Source organism: Scyliorhinus canicula, chromosome 2 (assembly GCF_902713615.1).
Source record: "Scyliorhinus canicula chromosome 2, sScyCan1.1, whole genome shotgun sequence".
Classification (NCBI taxonomy): Eukaryota; Metazoa; Chordata; class Chondrichthyes; order Carcharhiniformes; family Scyliorhinidae; genus Scyliorhinus; species Scyliorhinus canicula.
Window position 1 is genome coordinate 44,334,102 of NC_052147.1, and position 12,335 is coordinate 44,346,436.

General features: G+C 43.5%; 1 protein-coding gene across 7 annotated transcripts in view; it reads right to left on the reverse strand.

Annotated features, from left to right (window-relative positions):
• Positions 1–12,335, reverse strand: part of slc25a47b (solute carrier family 25 member 47b) — a 47,916-nt gene that overhangs the window by 24,821 nt on the left and 10,760 nt on the right. For 2 of the 7 annotated variants that reach the window (XM_038776979.1, XM_038776943.1), the window contains exons 2-4: positions 6,631–6,674; positions 6,481–6,552; positions 4,369–4,551 (exon numbers count right to left, since the gene is read on the reverse strand). The exons of 1 other annotated variant lie outside the window; for it this stretch is intronic. In XM_038776979.1, the coding sequence (XP_038632907.1) occupies positions 4,369–4,551; positions 6,481–6,552; positions 6,631–6,674 (299 nt within the window). Of the gene's footprint in view, positions 1–4,368; positions 4,552–6,480; positions 6,553–6,630; positions 6,701–10,957; positions 11,097–12,335 lie in introns of all 7 variants that reach the window. 4 more of the 7 variants (XM_038776970.1, XM_038776988.1, XM_038776961.1 and 1 more) reach the window with 4 other exon arrangements.

Here is a 12,335-nt window from a genome sequence, read left to right on the forward strand (position 1 = left end):
GACATAGCGCCAATCAGAAAATGTTAGGTAAAATTTTTTGCCATAGTTGAGGAAAGAATAGAAGCCATGGAACTCGCTGAGGTCAGGGAACACAAAGACACCGAACTTGGGTGATCCTTCATGATTTCTCATGAGGATCACAAGGAGGGAGTGTAGTCACCTGGGGTGGCCACTGCCCAACACAAAATGGAAGATTGCAACGAATGCAGGTAAAATAGACATGTTGTAAAGCGAGCAGCTTGCAAAGCGATTGTATATTGGGACGACTGCAGAAACCAGTTTTGACTGTTGCAGAAACCAGACAGCACTGTGAAAAGAAACCAGTTAACATACTAATGAGGCGATACCGGGCGATCCCCAGATACAATGGAAACAAGTTAAACACAGATCGATACATTCTATGGAAGGCCAGACCCTTTGGCACCAGAGGAGCCCAAAACAATAAGTTCCAAGAACCGCCCCAGCGACCGAGGAACTGCCCCATGATTGGGGGGTTCAAACATATCGATTGGGAAGAGACCCAATCGATTCCAAGCAGGTAAAGGAGTCCGCCCAAAGGGGCGCGGATCCCCTGGGACCTATAAAAGAAAGGTCCCACACATGGTTCTGTCTCCTGGCTCCTGTCTCCTGATCCAGCCTTCGGACAACAGCCACCAACAAGTGCCTCCCAATGACCACTACCAGAGATAGGCACTCCTGACCACCTTTTTAATTGATACCAACCTGAAGTCTGCAGACCAGAGCGGAGCAAGAGGCCTTGTTCCCTGACCCAGCAGTTCCTTCGAGATAAGTATTAGTTGTTTAGCGGTAGGAATAAGTTTAATCCTTTTAGCATGTGCATGGGTAGTTATTATAATTGTATTATAATAAACTCTAGCTGTTTGGACTTACTAATTGGTGTACAGTTTTATTGCTTTAAACTTCACCTTGAAGCTTGTGGCGGTGTCTTAACGACACCTGGCAACTTCAGAGCTTAGACAAGAAACAGAGCCAAATTGAGTGTTCAGCACACTCACACAGAAGCAGCAACAGGGTATAACGGGCACCCCAGCCTCGTTCCCTGAGCAGCTGAAAATACTTAGAACTGGTGGCGTTCGTCTGTATGCTCACCGTGAGAACGCTGTACAGACGTTGAACCCTGGACAAACTCAAACCATTCAAACGCTTCAATGAGGTACCTCCATTCTACTTGATTGAAGACTTTCTCAGCATCCAGGGGAACGATCACTACTGGTGTCTCCTTCCCGGGTGGGGTCATAATTATGCTCAGCAGAAGTCTGATGTTCGCTGTTAACTGTCTGCCCTTGACAAAACCGGTTTGATCTTCCGTGATCACTTCTGACCTCTCCAGGCACCTCCCCAGCACTTCAGTGTCAGTATTCGGGAGTGAGATAGGTTGATATGACCCACACTCCGCCGGGTCCTTGCCTTTTTTGGTGAGCAATGAGGTAGAGGCCTGTGCCAGCGTTGCGACTGGGCCCCCTTTGACAGTGAATCATTGAACATCTCTTGCACGTGCAGAGCCACTGCTGCCATTGAAATGTTTGTAGAAGTCCACTGGGAACCAGTCTAGTCTTGACGCCTTCCTCGACTGCATGGAATTAATACATTCCGTGATTTCATTGAGCCCTAGTGGTGCTTCCAGCCCCTGTTTCTTGTCTTCTCCAACCAGTGGTATATCCAGTCCTTCGAGGAACTGTTTCATCCCAGAGGTGATGGGGGATCAGAGGTGTACAGGCCTCGATAAAAGTTTGCAACGGCCTCGTTGGCCTTATTCAGGGTCGCAGCGATACTACCGTCCCTGTCCCTGACCTTTACTATTTATATTGTGGCAGTCAGTTTCCTGGCTGGTTTTATCTACATGCTTGTAAAAGCCCCCCTGACTCGTGGTGCTGGTGGACTGCTGTCCCCATGGAGAGCAGATCAAATTCCATCTGCAGCGTTTTACTCTCTGCCAGCATTTCCACAGGTCGGAACCGTGAGGTATCACAGATTCGCCCCCCCCCCCCCCCCACCCCCCACCAAAATCTGCTCCATGAAGGCGTTTAGCTCTGATGCCATTCCTGATATGGCTCTCGTGCTAGGATTGGATCTGTCCATTGTCGGGTCCTGGACGCAATTAAAGTCTTCCCCACGGGAGCAGCATGGTGTTTCAGTGGTTAGCACTTCTGCCTTACGGCACGAAGGACCCGGGTTCGATCCTGGCCCCGGGTCACTGTCCATATGGAGTTTGCACATTCTTCCCATGTCTGCGTGGGTCTCACCCCCACAACCCAAGGATGTGGAGAGTAGGTGAATTGGTCACGCTAAATTGCTCATTAATTAGAAAAAATAATTTGGTACTCTAAGTTTATTTTAAAAGTCTTCCCATGATGGGTCGGTGGGTGTCCAAGTCAAGGATTTCTGCCATTGTTTTCTTGACGAACTCTGCGTCGTCCCAGTTCAGGAGGTATATATTTATCACAACTACCAGGGCCCCTTAATGGGTTCCAATGACCATTACAAATAGTGCTCGTCGCTGTGAACAAGTGCTAGTCTTGTTAACTAGTATGGCCATCCCCTTGCGTTAAAGCACACTTGAAACGTTTGTCCCACCCAGCCTTTCCTTACCCGCAGTCAGTCCCTCTCTCTTAGGTGCATCTCTTGCAGGAAGGCTACATCCACCCTCAAGCTTTTGAGATGGGCGAGGACTCTGGATCCTTTCACCGGTCCGTTGAGGCCCCTCACGTTCCATGTAGCTACCTGAGGGGTGCTCTGCCGCGCCGCCTCTCCCTCCTGTGTGGTCAGCCATACTCATCCGCCCTTGCTCTTGGGCCACTTTAGATGGCCGCTGTCTTCTTCCTCTTTTCTGCCGGTCTCCATGTGTGGCATGTTGTAACCAGCATTCTACCCTCCCCCCCCCCCCCGCTTTGCCTGTTTTTAATCCCATCTAATCCCCCCCCCCCCCCCCCGCCCCCGCCCCAAGTGTGGTTGCCCTTGTCCTTTCCGAATAATAATTAAAGTCTGCACTTAGATCATTGTCTAACACTGTTGTTTCCCATGTTCATTTTTAGAACAAACTTGTTGGCCTCCTCCAGGGAGTCGAAGTAGTACTCCTTGCCTTGATATTGACCCAAGGTTTGGCAGGATAAAATATGCCAAACCGCACCTTGCTCTTAAACAGTGTGACCTTGGTGCCATTAATTTCTGCCCAGCGTCTGGCCAGGTGTGCTCCAATGTCCTCATATAAGTAGGTGGAATGTCCTTCCCACTTGCCCACCTTTGTGTTTTTTTCCCACCTCAGGATCCGTTCTATGTCCTGATACCTGTGGAGCCTAACTATCATTGCCTGCGGTGACTCCCCAGCCCTGGGCTGCTACTGGAGCGACCTGTGGGTGCGGTCCACCTCCAGGGGTTTGACAAAGCTTTCCTCCCTGACCAACTTTCCGAGCATTGCTGCTGCATACTCTGTGGGATTTCTCCCCTCCATTCCTTCCGGCAGCCCCACGGTCCACAGGTTTTGCCAACACAACCTGTTTCTTGGTCATCGATTTTTTTCTCAGCCCCTTCTGGGTCCTGAACAGCCTCGACACCTTGGCTTCGAGTGCCGTGACCCGGTCTCCTGGTCCGTGGCGGCTTTTTCATGGTCCTGCACCGTTGCCTCTTGGGCCTCAATCCTCCACTCCATTTTGCCCATGCCTCCTTTATGAGGGCCATCGCAGTCTCCACTGCTGACCCCACAGCAGTGAAGAGTTCCTCCATTATTCTTTCCTGGGTTTCTGGAGCTCGGTGGTGATGAAGTTCATAACTTTATCCATGAACACCTGGGCCTGCACTGGCAATTCTGTGGGGTTTGTCATCACTGGTCATGCGGGATTCCCTGCTCCGAGGCTGAAGTTTCCCTCTCTTCACTTTTGCTGTTTTTACTGCTGGATTGTTGGTCCTGTACTGTAGTTGATGGCGGGGTAGGGTTTGGAAGGGTTTTTGCCCTTTTGGCACCCATTTGATGGGATTAAAAGGTCTAAACCTGAGTTCCTAGATGAGAGCCACATTTTGTGCGACCGCTCAGCTCATGGCTGCCACCGGATGATGCATTCTTAGGAAAAAAGATAAATGATGTACTGCAATCAAGAATAGAGTTTCAAGCTATTGCCCATTTAGTTAGCTAGGATACGTTACATCACCTCATTGAAGACAGAAACTTTGAAATTGTCAGAAGTCACAAGTTTCACAGGTCAGTTGCACACATATGGCATGATTCCACCCACCCTCAAATCCACAAAAGGCACAGAATTAACCAAATTAAATCTAATTAACTTAGCCTAAAAAAACCAAAGCAATGAAAAATCCTGAGCTCATATGCCAATTATAATTTAACAAGTTACTTACTTCAGCAGTCCCTGCAGAGCAACCTGCGATGAAAACATCAAGTCTGGCTGGTTTCACATCTGAGCTACCATGTCGCAACTGACTTAAGAAATGGAGGCAATTCCTGTACGTGCCAAAGCAAACTGAACCGCATACAGATACTGACAGAACAGGCAATGCCATTCCTTTATAAAATCCATACACCTGAGTAAAAGGCACAACAAATATTACTGAAGACTTTCTCATCATTTCACAATTCTGATATTACAACAGAAGAAATAAGTAATGATTACAATGTCTAAACTTTGTCTCATTTCAAGTTGTATTTTTTTCTAACAGTAATTGGGTTCAGTTTGTATTTGATAATGCTTTGCAGAAACACAAAATCCTGCATCTGAGAATTACAACCTTCACTTTTCCCCATACCATCTTAATTTGGATGGTTAAGATTTGAAGGAATGCTACCCTTGGCTCATAAACAGAACACTAAAATGCAATCTGTAGCTTTGAAAAAGTGACAGAGACTTCGACCTCAACTCTTTCTGTAGATGCTGCCAGACCTGATTTTTTTCGAGCATTTAATGTTCTTATCCTAAAATTGAGCCATTAGATACATAAAGTGATCAAAAAAGAAAATGCAATGTTATCCGTTATAACTAGAGGGTTAGAATACAAACTTTCTTTTTTCTCTTTTTAAAAATAAATTTAGAGTACCCAATTTTCTTTTTCAATTAAGGGGCAATTTTAGTGTGGCCAATCCACCTAACTTGCACATCTTTGGGTTGTAGGGGTGAAACCCACACAGACATAGGGAGAATGTGCAAATTCCACAAAGACAGTGACCCGGGGTCGGGATTGAACCTGGGTCCCCGGCGCAGTAGGCAGCAGTGCTAACCACTTTGCCACCGCATCGCCCGTTTAGAATATAAACTAGAAGTTTTGTTACATCTATACAAAGCCCTGGTTAGATCACATCTTCAGTTCTGTGTACAGTTCAGGCCACCGAAACTTAGAAAAGATATACCGACCTTAGAAGGGGTGAAGCATGAATTCACCAGGTGTAGAAATGACAAAATATGGGGCTTGTATTCCCAGAAATAGAGAGTGTTGGGGTGACTTAGTTGAATTTTTTAGGATTTTGAGAGCAATTGATAGAATAGATAGAAATATTTTTTCCACAGCTGAAGAAGTGAGAGATAAGGGGACATTACATTAAAGTTAAAGCTAGGCAGAGATGTTTGGAAACACTTTGTGCAAAGGATGGTAAAAGTGTGGAACTCTCTCCCACAAAAAAAGTTAACTGAGTTAATTGTTTTAAATCTGATCAATAGACTTTCACTTGTCAAGGGTTTTAAGGAATATGGAGCCAAGACAGGTGGAGGGAGTTGATCTCATTGAATGTCTGCACAGACTCAAGGAACTGAATGGCCTACTCCTCTTCCTATGTTTGCATATTTAAATTGAAAAACATCTTTTTGCAAAACTATAAAAGCTATTCAAAACCTTATTACGTACTAACAGGCCTTCTAGTTGAACAGACATGTTTATATTGGTTGTGGTTGCAACATGATATTTCAGCACTCGACATTGGGAATGATTCATTGAAGGTTAGCTCAAATTGAAGGCCATGCAGTTAATGATAAATATATATAAACATAAATGGATTTTAAAGGAGGATGGGTTTGCACTAATGCTTCAAAAGTAGAAAACAGTAGTGCTCAACCTTTGGCAATTCTTCAAGTTAAAGACGGTTATATCCAAGACGGCCATAACGGGTTTAAGGTGAGAGGGGAGAGATACAAAAGAGACCAGAGGGGATTTTTTTCCCCCCCACACAGAGGGTGGTGAGCATCTGAAAAGTGCTGCCAGAGGCAGTGGTAGAGGCGGGTACAATTTTTCCTTTTTAAAAAATGTTAGACAGTTACATGGGCAGGGTGAATATAGAGGGATATGGGCCAAATGCGGGCAAGTGGAACTAGCTTAGTGCTTAGACACTGGGCAGCATGGGCAAGCTGGGCCTGGGCTGTACACATCTATGACTATGATAACTAAAGAAGTGAAGATAAAGGTTTCTAAAATAAGCATACTCCGTTTCACAAAGTTGTAAACAAATTGCCAAAAACTCAGGTTTACCTTCTCTCTCTGATATGTTGATTGAATACAGTGCCAAACACCATTGTACATATGCTGTGTCTGAATTCTCACCTGGTGAGACAACAGGTATTAACTACAACATAATGATATAAACATGGACAATTTCAATAGGCCAAATAAAAACACTACCTTGATTGTGTCCAAAGGATATCCCACAGCAGTTGCAAGTCCACCTGCAGTGTCAATGTAGATTTCACACCAGTGGATATAAAAATAATTGCAAACATTACATGATAGAAAATCTTCAACATACTTATCTTGCACATCATTTCGAAAACATCTATCTTACTGCAGTCTGTAAACTTAAAAAAACTAAGTGCTGTATGTGTGTTGATTCAATGAAGTTCCATATTTTGCTCTGCATTCTGCTTTGCTTCACAGAAAGGGCCAGGTGCCAAGTAAAGCTTCCTCTAGTCAGCTCCAACTAACCCAGTTTGCATTCAGCTCTTTTATCTCCAGAAATCAGATTTCAATTATGATTTAAAAAATTATTCTCCAGGATGTTAAGCAAAGTGGCATTAATGAGCCTTACTCGACTGTAATGAGATAGAAGTAGGACCAAGTGCTGGAAAATTGGATTAGAATTGATAGGTGCACAATGGCCAGTGCACACATGATGGGTAGAAGTGCTCTAAAGCTCTATAACTCTATAGACAGTGAAACCTGTCCAAGCCTCACACTGATCCCAGAAAATTATGGTTGGTGTCACACAGTTTAGCATTAGTTGAGGCGCATTCTTAGATGAAACTTGCACACAATTAGAGGGACCGCTACAGACAAGGTTTGCAGTTTAAAAAGAGCTCAAACTTTATCCATTAAACAAATTGACAACAATTTTGGGCTTGAGCTCTGATTTCACAAAAAGTCTTTCCATCACTTTCTACACTGTATGCAATGGTATGTACCTTTCTGTTTTCTGCATCTGTTTCATTTTATCATCCCACAACTGTGTGAATGCCAAAAGTTCTAGCCCAATAGACGTAGTATTCTTGTAGCTGACAGTGCAGTACCTGATTATCAGCTGGAATCAGAGCCTTTGCCATTTACCAGTTACCAGAATGTAACCATAAAAATATATATTGTTACGGTGGATCTAATGTATGCTTTAACATGGAAAATTGTATCATTCTCAAATACAAATGGTATTCTTGACTTTAATGAATACAAAAAGAAAACAAAAAAGTTTTAATTTCTCAAAATGAAAGTTTTACCAAATCTGTTCTACTGTAAATCAGTAAAACTTTAAAACAATTTGTAAGCTATCATTTTAATAAAGTTATGATTTGCTGCCTGCTAAAATAATATTTACAAAACAATTGAAATAATGAAGTCATACACCACATTTTGTTTCGATCTGTCTGCATAGATATTTTCTATTTTAATCAATGGATGGAGAGATTGCAGGGGATTTTAAAAGAGATTATGGTAACTTGACCACAAAAAGGCAGTCAAAACACTTTGAAAGTTAATCTTCTTTAATATATAAAAATAACAAAGTTTAACATACAGTATGGATTCAAAAATGGGAACTGCTAGTTAAACATCGAAATAACAGTAACAGAAAAGAATCAGACAAGTGGTAAAGTACGAATATACAAAAGGTAACAACAATAACTACTGACATCAGCAATAGATTTAAATAAGAAGATGGATAATACTAACACTCTAGCACTTCTCCCCCCCTTAAATTTTAATCCCCCTTAAAGACAGAAATGCAATGAAGCTAATGCCTTAATTATCCATCAGTCATTAGGAACTTTGCGACGACGCTGTGAGTTTCGCAGTACCACTGGTGACTCCGTAAACTCTAGTGATGCATGGCATAGTTCAATCTACTCTTGGGGCAGGAGTAGATTGAATATCTGTGCATGAGTGTCCTTCTCCTGAAGCAGAGTCCACTGGACGTTCTGATACAACAGGAGCCATTTCTCATTGAATTTCCACAGCTGCATTTCCTTCTATTGTGTGTTATCTGGAACTTTTGATGTCTGAGTCATGGCTAGATAAAAATGATCTTAGTCCCTGCGAATATCTCTTCCATTGTTCCTTTTTACTACCAAAGATACTGGACCACTTTGGTTAAAAGCAAATACAGGTAGAGTGGCACAGTGGTGTAGTGGTTAACACTGTTAACTCACGGCACCGAGGACCCGGGTTCGATCCCGGTCCCAGATCACTGTCCTTGTCGAGTTTTTACATTCTCCCAGTGTCTGCGTGGGTCTCACCCCCACAACCCAAAGATGTGCAGGTTAGGTGGATTGGCGATGCTGAATTTCTTCTTAATTGGCATTATTTTTTTAAAAAGGAGTAACTCCAGTAGCCAGTGCTGGTCACTACAATAATTCCTGATATAAACACAATAATTTATTTGGGTTAAAATATCTTTCCTTATTATGTCTCTCCTGCTTTTCTCATGCCCTTCCCACTTTTGCTTTGACGTTCGGATGTAGCAGATCCAGGTGAGACGTCGGTCTTTTATCCATCAATAATTCAGCCAGTGAGAGTCCCCTAATTCATTGTGGTGTGATACGATATTGAAATAAGAAGTTAGAGCTTGGAACCTAAAGTATTACCTGCCATCCTCTTCAATCCTTCCTTCAATGTCTGAACAGCTTGCTGTGCCAAACCATTTGAAGTTGGATGAAAAGACGTAGCAGGCACATCACGTATTCCATTCCTTTGCATAAACTCTTGGAACAACTTGATCATAAATGTTGTACCATTATCAGAAATGAGTGAAACCAGTAACCCATTGTTGCAAAGGCTTGGTGTAGCTTTTGTCGGGTAATGGGAGCTGTAATGTTGCTCATGGTGCTTAGGATGTGCATCCATGATGACTAAAAATATGTGACCCATGAAAAGACCTGCAATATCCACATGAATTCTCAACCAAGGACATAAATGGTGCTAAGTGGCGCATCTTCTGGTTAGATTGACATTCAGAACAGAATTTCACTTTGTTCTCCAAATCCTGGTCTATATTAAGCCACCAAATATACTCAGTGGAGATTGGGCAAGTACTTCCAGAATCCTTACAGTGCAGGAGGCCATTTGGCCCATTGAGTCTTCACTGACCTTCAGAATGAGCACTCTACCTAAGCACATTCCCCCGCCCTATCTGTGTAACCCCTTAACCCACCAAAACTGCTTACACTGTTCCCCCATGCCATCTCCTCCTCAGTCTTACCCAAAATTAAAATGTAATTTAAATGACTTCAAAATGAGGAAGGCCTTGTAGCAGGTTGTTCATCGTCCTTTGGAAGATCACCAAACTAAAGGATATATCAAAAACCAAACAATTGTCCTTGAACAACCCTTTATGCATGTTGATAGTCATGTACTGTTTTGAATCTTCCTCTAGCAAACGGTGTTGACAGGCCTGGCTCATGTCTACTTTTGAAAACGCTTTGTCTCCTGCAAGGGTTGAAAACAGATCTTCTACCCTTGGCAACGGGTAAGCATCCAGCTTGGAAACTTGATTAATGGTAAGTTTGTAATCCCCCAGTGTGAAGTTTGCACATTCTCCCCGTGTTTGCGTGGGTTTCGCCCCACAACCCAAAAGATGTGCATGGTAGGTGGATTGGCCACACTAAATTGCCCCTTAATTGGAAAAAATGAATTGGATACTCTAAATTTAATTTTAAAAGTTTGTAATCCCCATATATGCACACAGTATCGTCACTTTTAAGAACAGGAATAATCGAAGGTGCCCAATGTGAAAACTGAACGGGCTCAATGGTTCCTAGCCTTTGCAGTCGCTCCAACCCCGCCTCCACTTTGCCTTTCATGGCGTAGGGCACTGTCCTCGTTTTGAAAACGCGAGGAGTAACCAGAGGGTCTATGAACAATTTAACTATCGTACCCTGTAATGTACCCAGTTCATCTTTGGAAACCTCAAGATATTTCTGAATGACAACCTCTGTCACTTTTGTGTGCATTATCTCACCCCAGTTCAAGTGAATTTTCCTGAGCCAGTCATGTCCAAGTAGGCTAGGTCCATGTTCTTTTACTACCAGGAGCCATGCTTCTTGGCTATTATATGCAATGTCCATCTCCAACACTCGCCGGTGTACATCCGATGGTTGATTCCTGCATGAATTGGGGTTGTTGCCTGTTTACAGTCCCAAATCTTCCTGAAGGCCTCCTCACTGATAACCGACGTAGAGTCTCCTATGTCCACCTCCATCTTGATTTTCTGTCCATTGACCTCCACTGTAGCATAAATAGACTCTGCATGTCCCTCGCTCATATTAAACATGTAAGAATAGTGCCTGGTCTGAGCTTTCCCAGCAATGCGTCATCGACTGAGGCTTCCTTACATTTAACTAGTTTCCTACTCAGCCTTCGACTTTTTCTTAACACCCCAACACTCTTTGCTAAATGACCTTTTTTGTTGCATCAGTGACAAACAGCATCCATAAACTTACAATGATTCACATAGTGTGACCCTTCATACCTGAAATACTCCACTGTCTTCACCTTTTTACTTGCAGCTTCTTTTTCTACTAGATGCAGCGCATCTGCCTGCCTGCTGCCGTTGATCTTCTGAATATCATTTGCATTTTAGGCAGCCATTTCCATGTGCTGGGAAATTTCTGGGAAAGAACAGGCTAATTTGGCTCAGGCGGAATTAAATTTGAAAGATTTCAAATCTGTCCCAACAAGCCCACATCGGACTTTTACAGAAAGAGCACATGGGACCTGGCAACCAACCCGCTCCCAGAAGGCAGGGCAGTCAGTAAATGTTATACAGGAGGCTGTAACTTGTCACTGTTGATCCACTGTCATCACAGGCCCATCACCATCTACAGTCTATATCTCTTCTGGGTCAGGGTGCACACTTCAATTTCTATTGTTCCAACAGGAATCACTTTTGATCTTTTACCCTTCTTGTTACCACAGATATAGGCATGAGCGCTAAATGTTGGTTAAAAAATTGAAATATTTCGGGCCTTCTCTCTGCTGCACATTCTCGGTACAGGAGAGTCCCCTTGCCCTTGCCCCCCCCCCCCCCCCCCCCCCATGTATTTTGAACTATGATAGCTGAACTGCATCTACCAGGGTTGTCTCCCCGCTTCCTATAAAGTTCCTGCAATCCAAATTAGGTTAAGGGTACATGGAAAGAACGGATGAACATCCCGAGAGGTCACAATTATGACGATGGATCGTAATTCAAATGTTTTGGGGCTTTTCTTTTACAGATAACTATTCATCATGGTTTTCAAATGCTGCAATTGCAAGAAACAAAATACAGATATGCCTTGTACCCACCTCAACCTTCCCTCAATAGGTGGGGTTCAACATCCCTCTTATCAGTCAAGAAAAAATAGGGAACTTAACACAAGAGCTATCAAGCCTGCAGATAAATCAGCTACTTTACTAGTACGGTTAATATGCTGAGGTTATAGGGCAGCACGGTGGCACAGTGGGTTAGCCCTGCTGCCTCACGGCGCCGAGGTCCCAGGTTCGATCCTGGCTCTGGGTCACTGTCCGTGCGGAGTTTGCACATCCTCCCCGTGTTTGCGTAGGTTTCGCCCCCACAACCCAAAAATATGCAAGCTAGGTGGATTGGCCACGCTAAATTGCCCCTTAATTGGAAAAAATGAATTGGGTACTCTAAATTTTTAAAAAATATATGCTGAGGTTATTTTAGAATATGTCACAATACTGGACAACATCAGAACAACTATTTCCAACACATGGGAGCCTAATACATAACAGGGCGTGTGGGTTAATGATGCACACAAGTACTGTACACAGGGCGTGTGGGTTAATGATGCACTCAAGTACTGTACACAGGGCTTGCGGGTAAATGATGCACACAAGTACTGTAC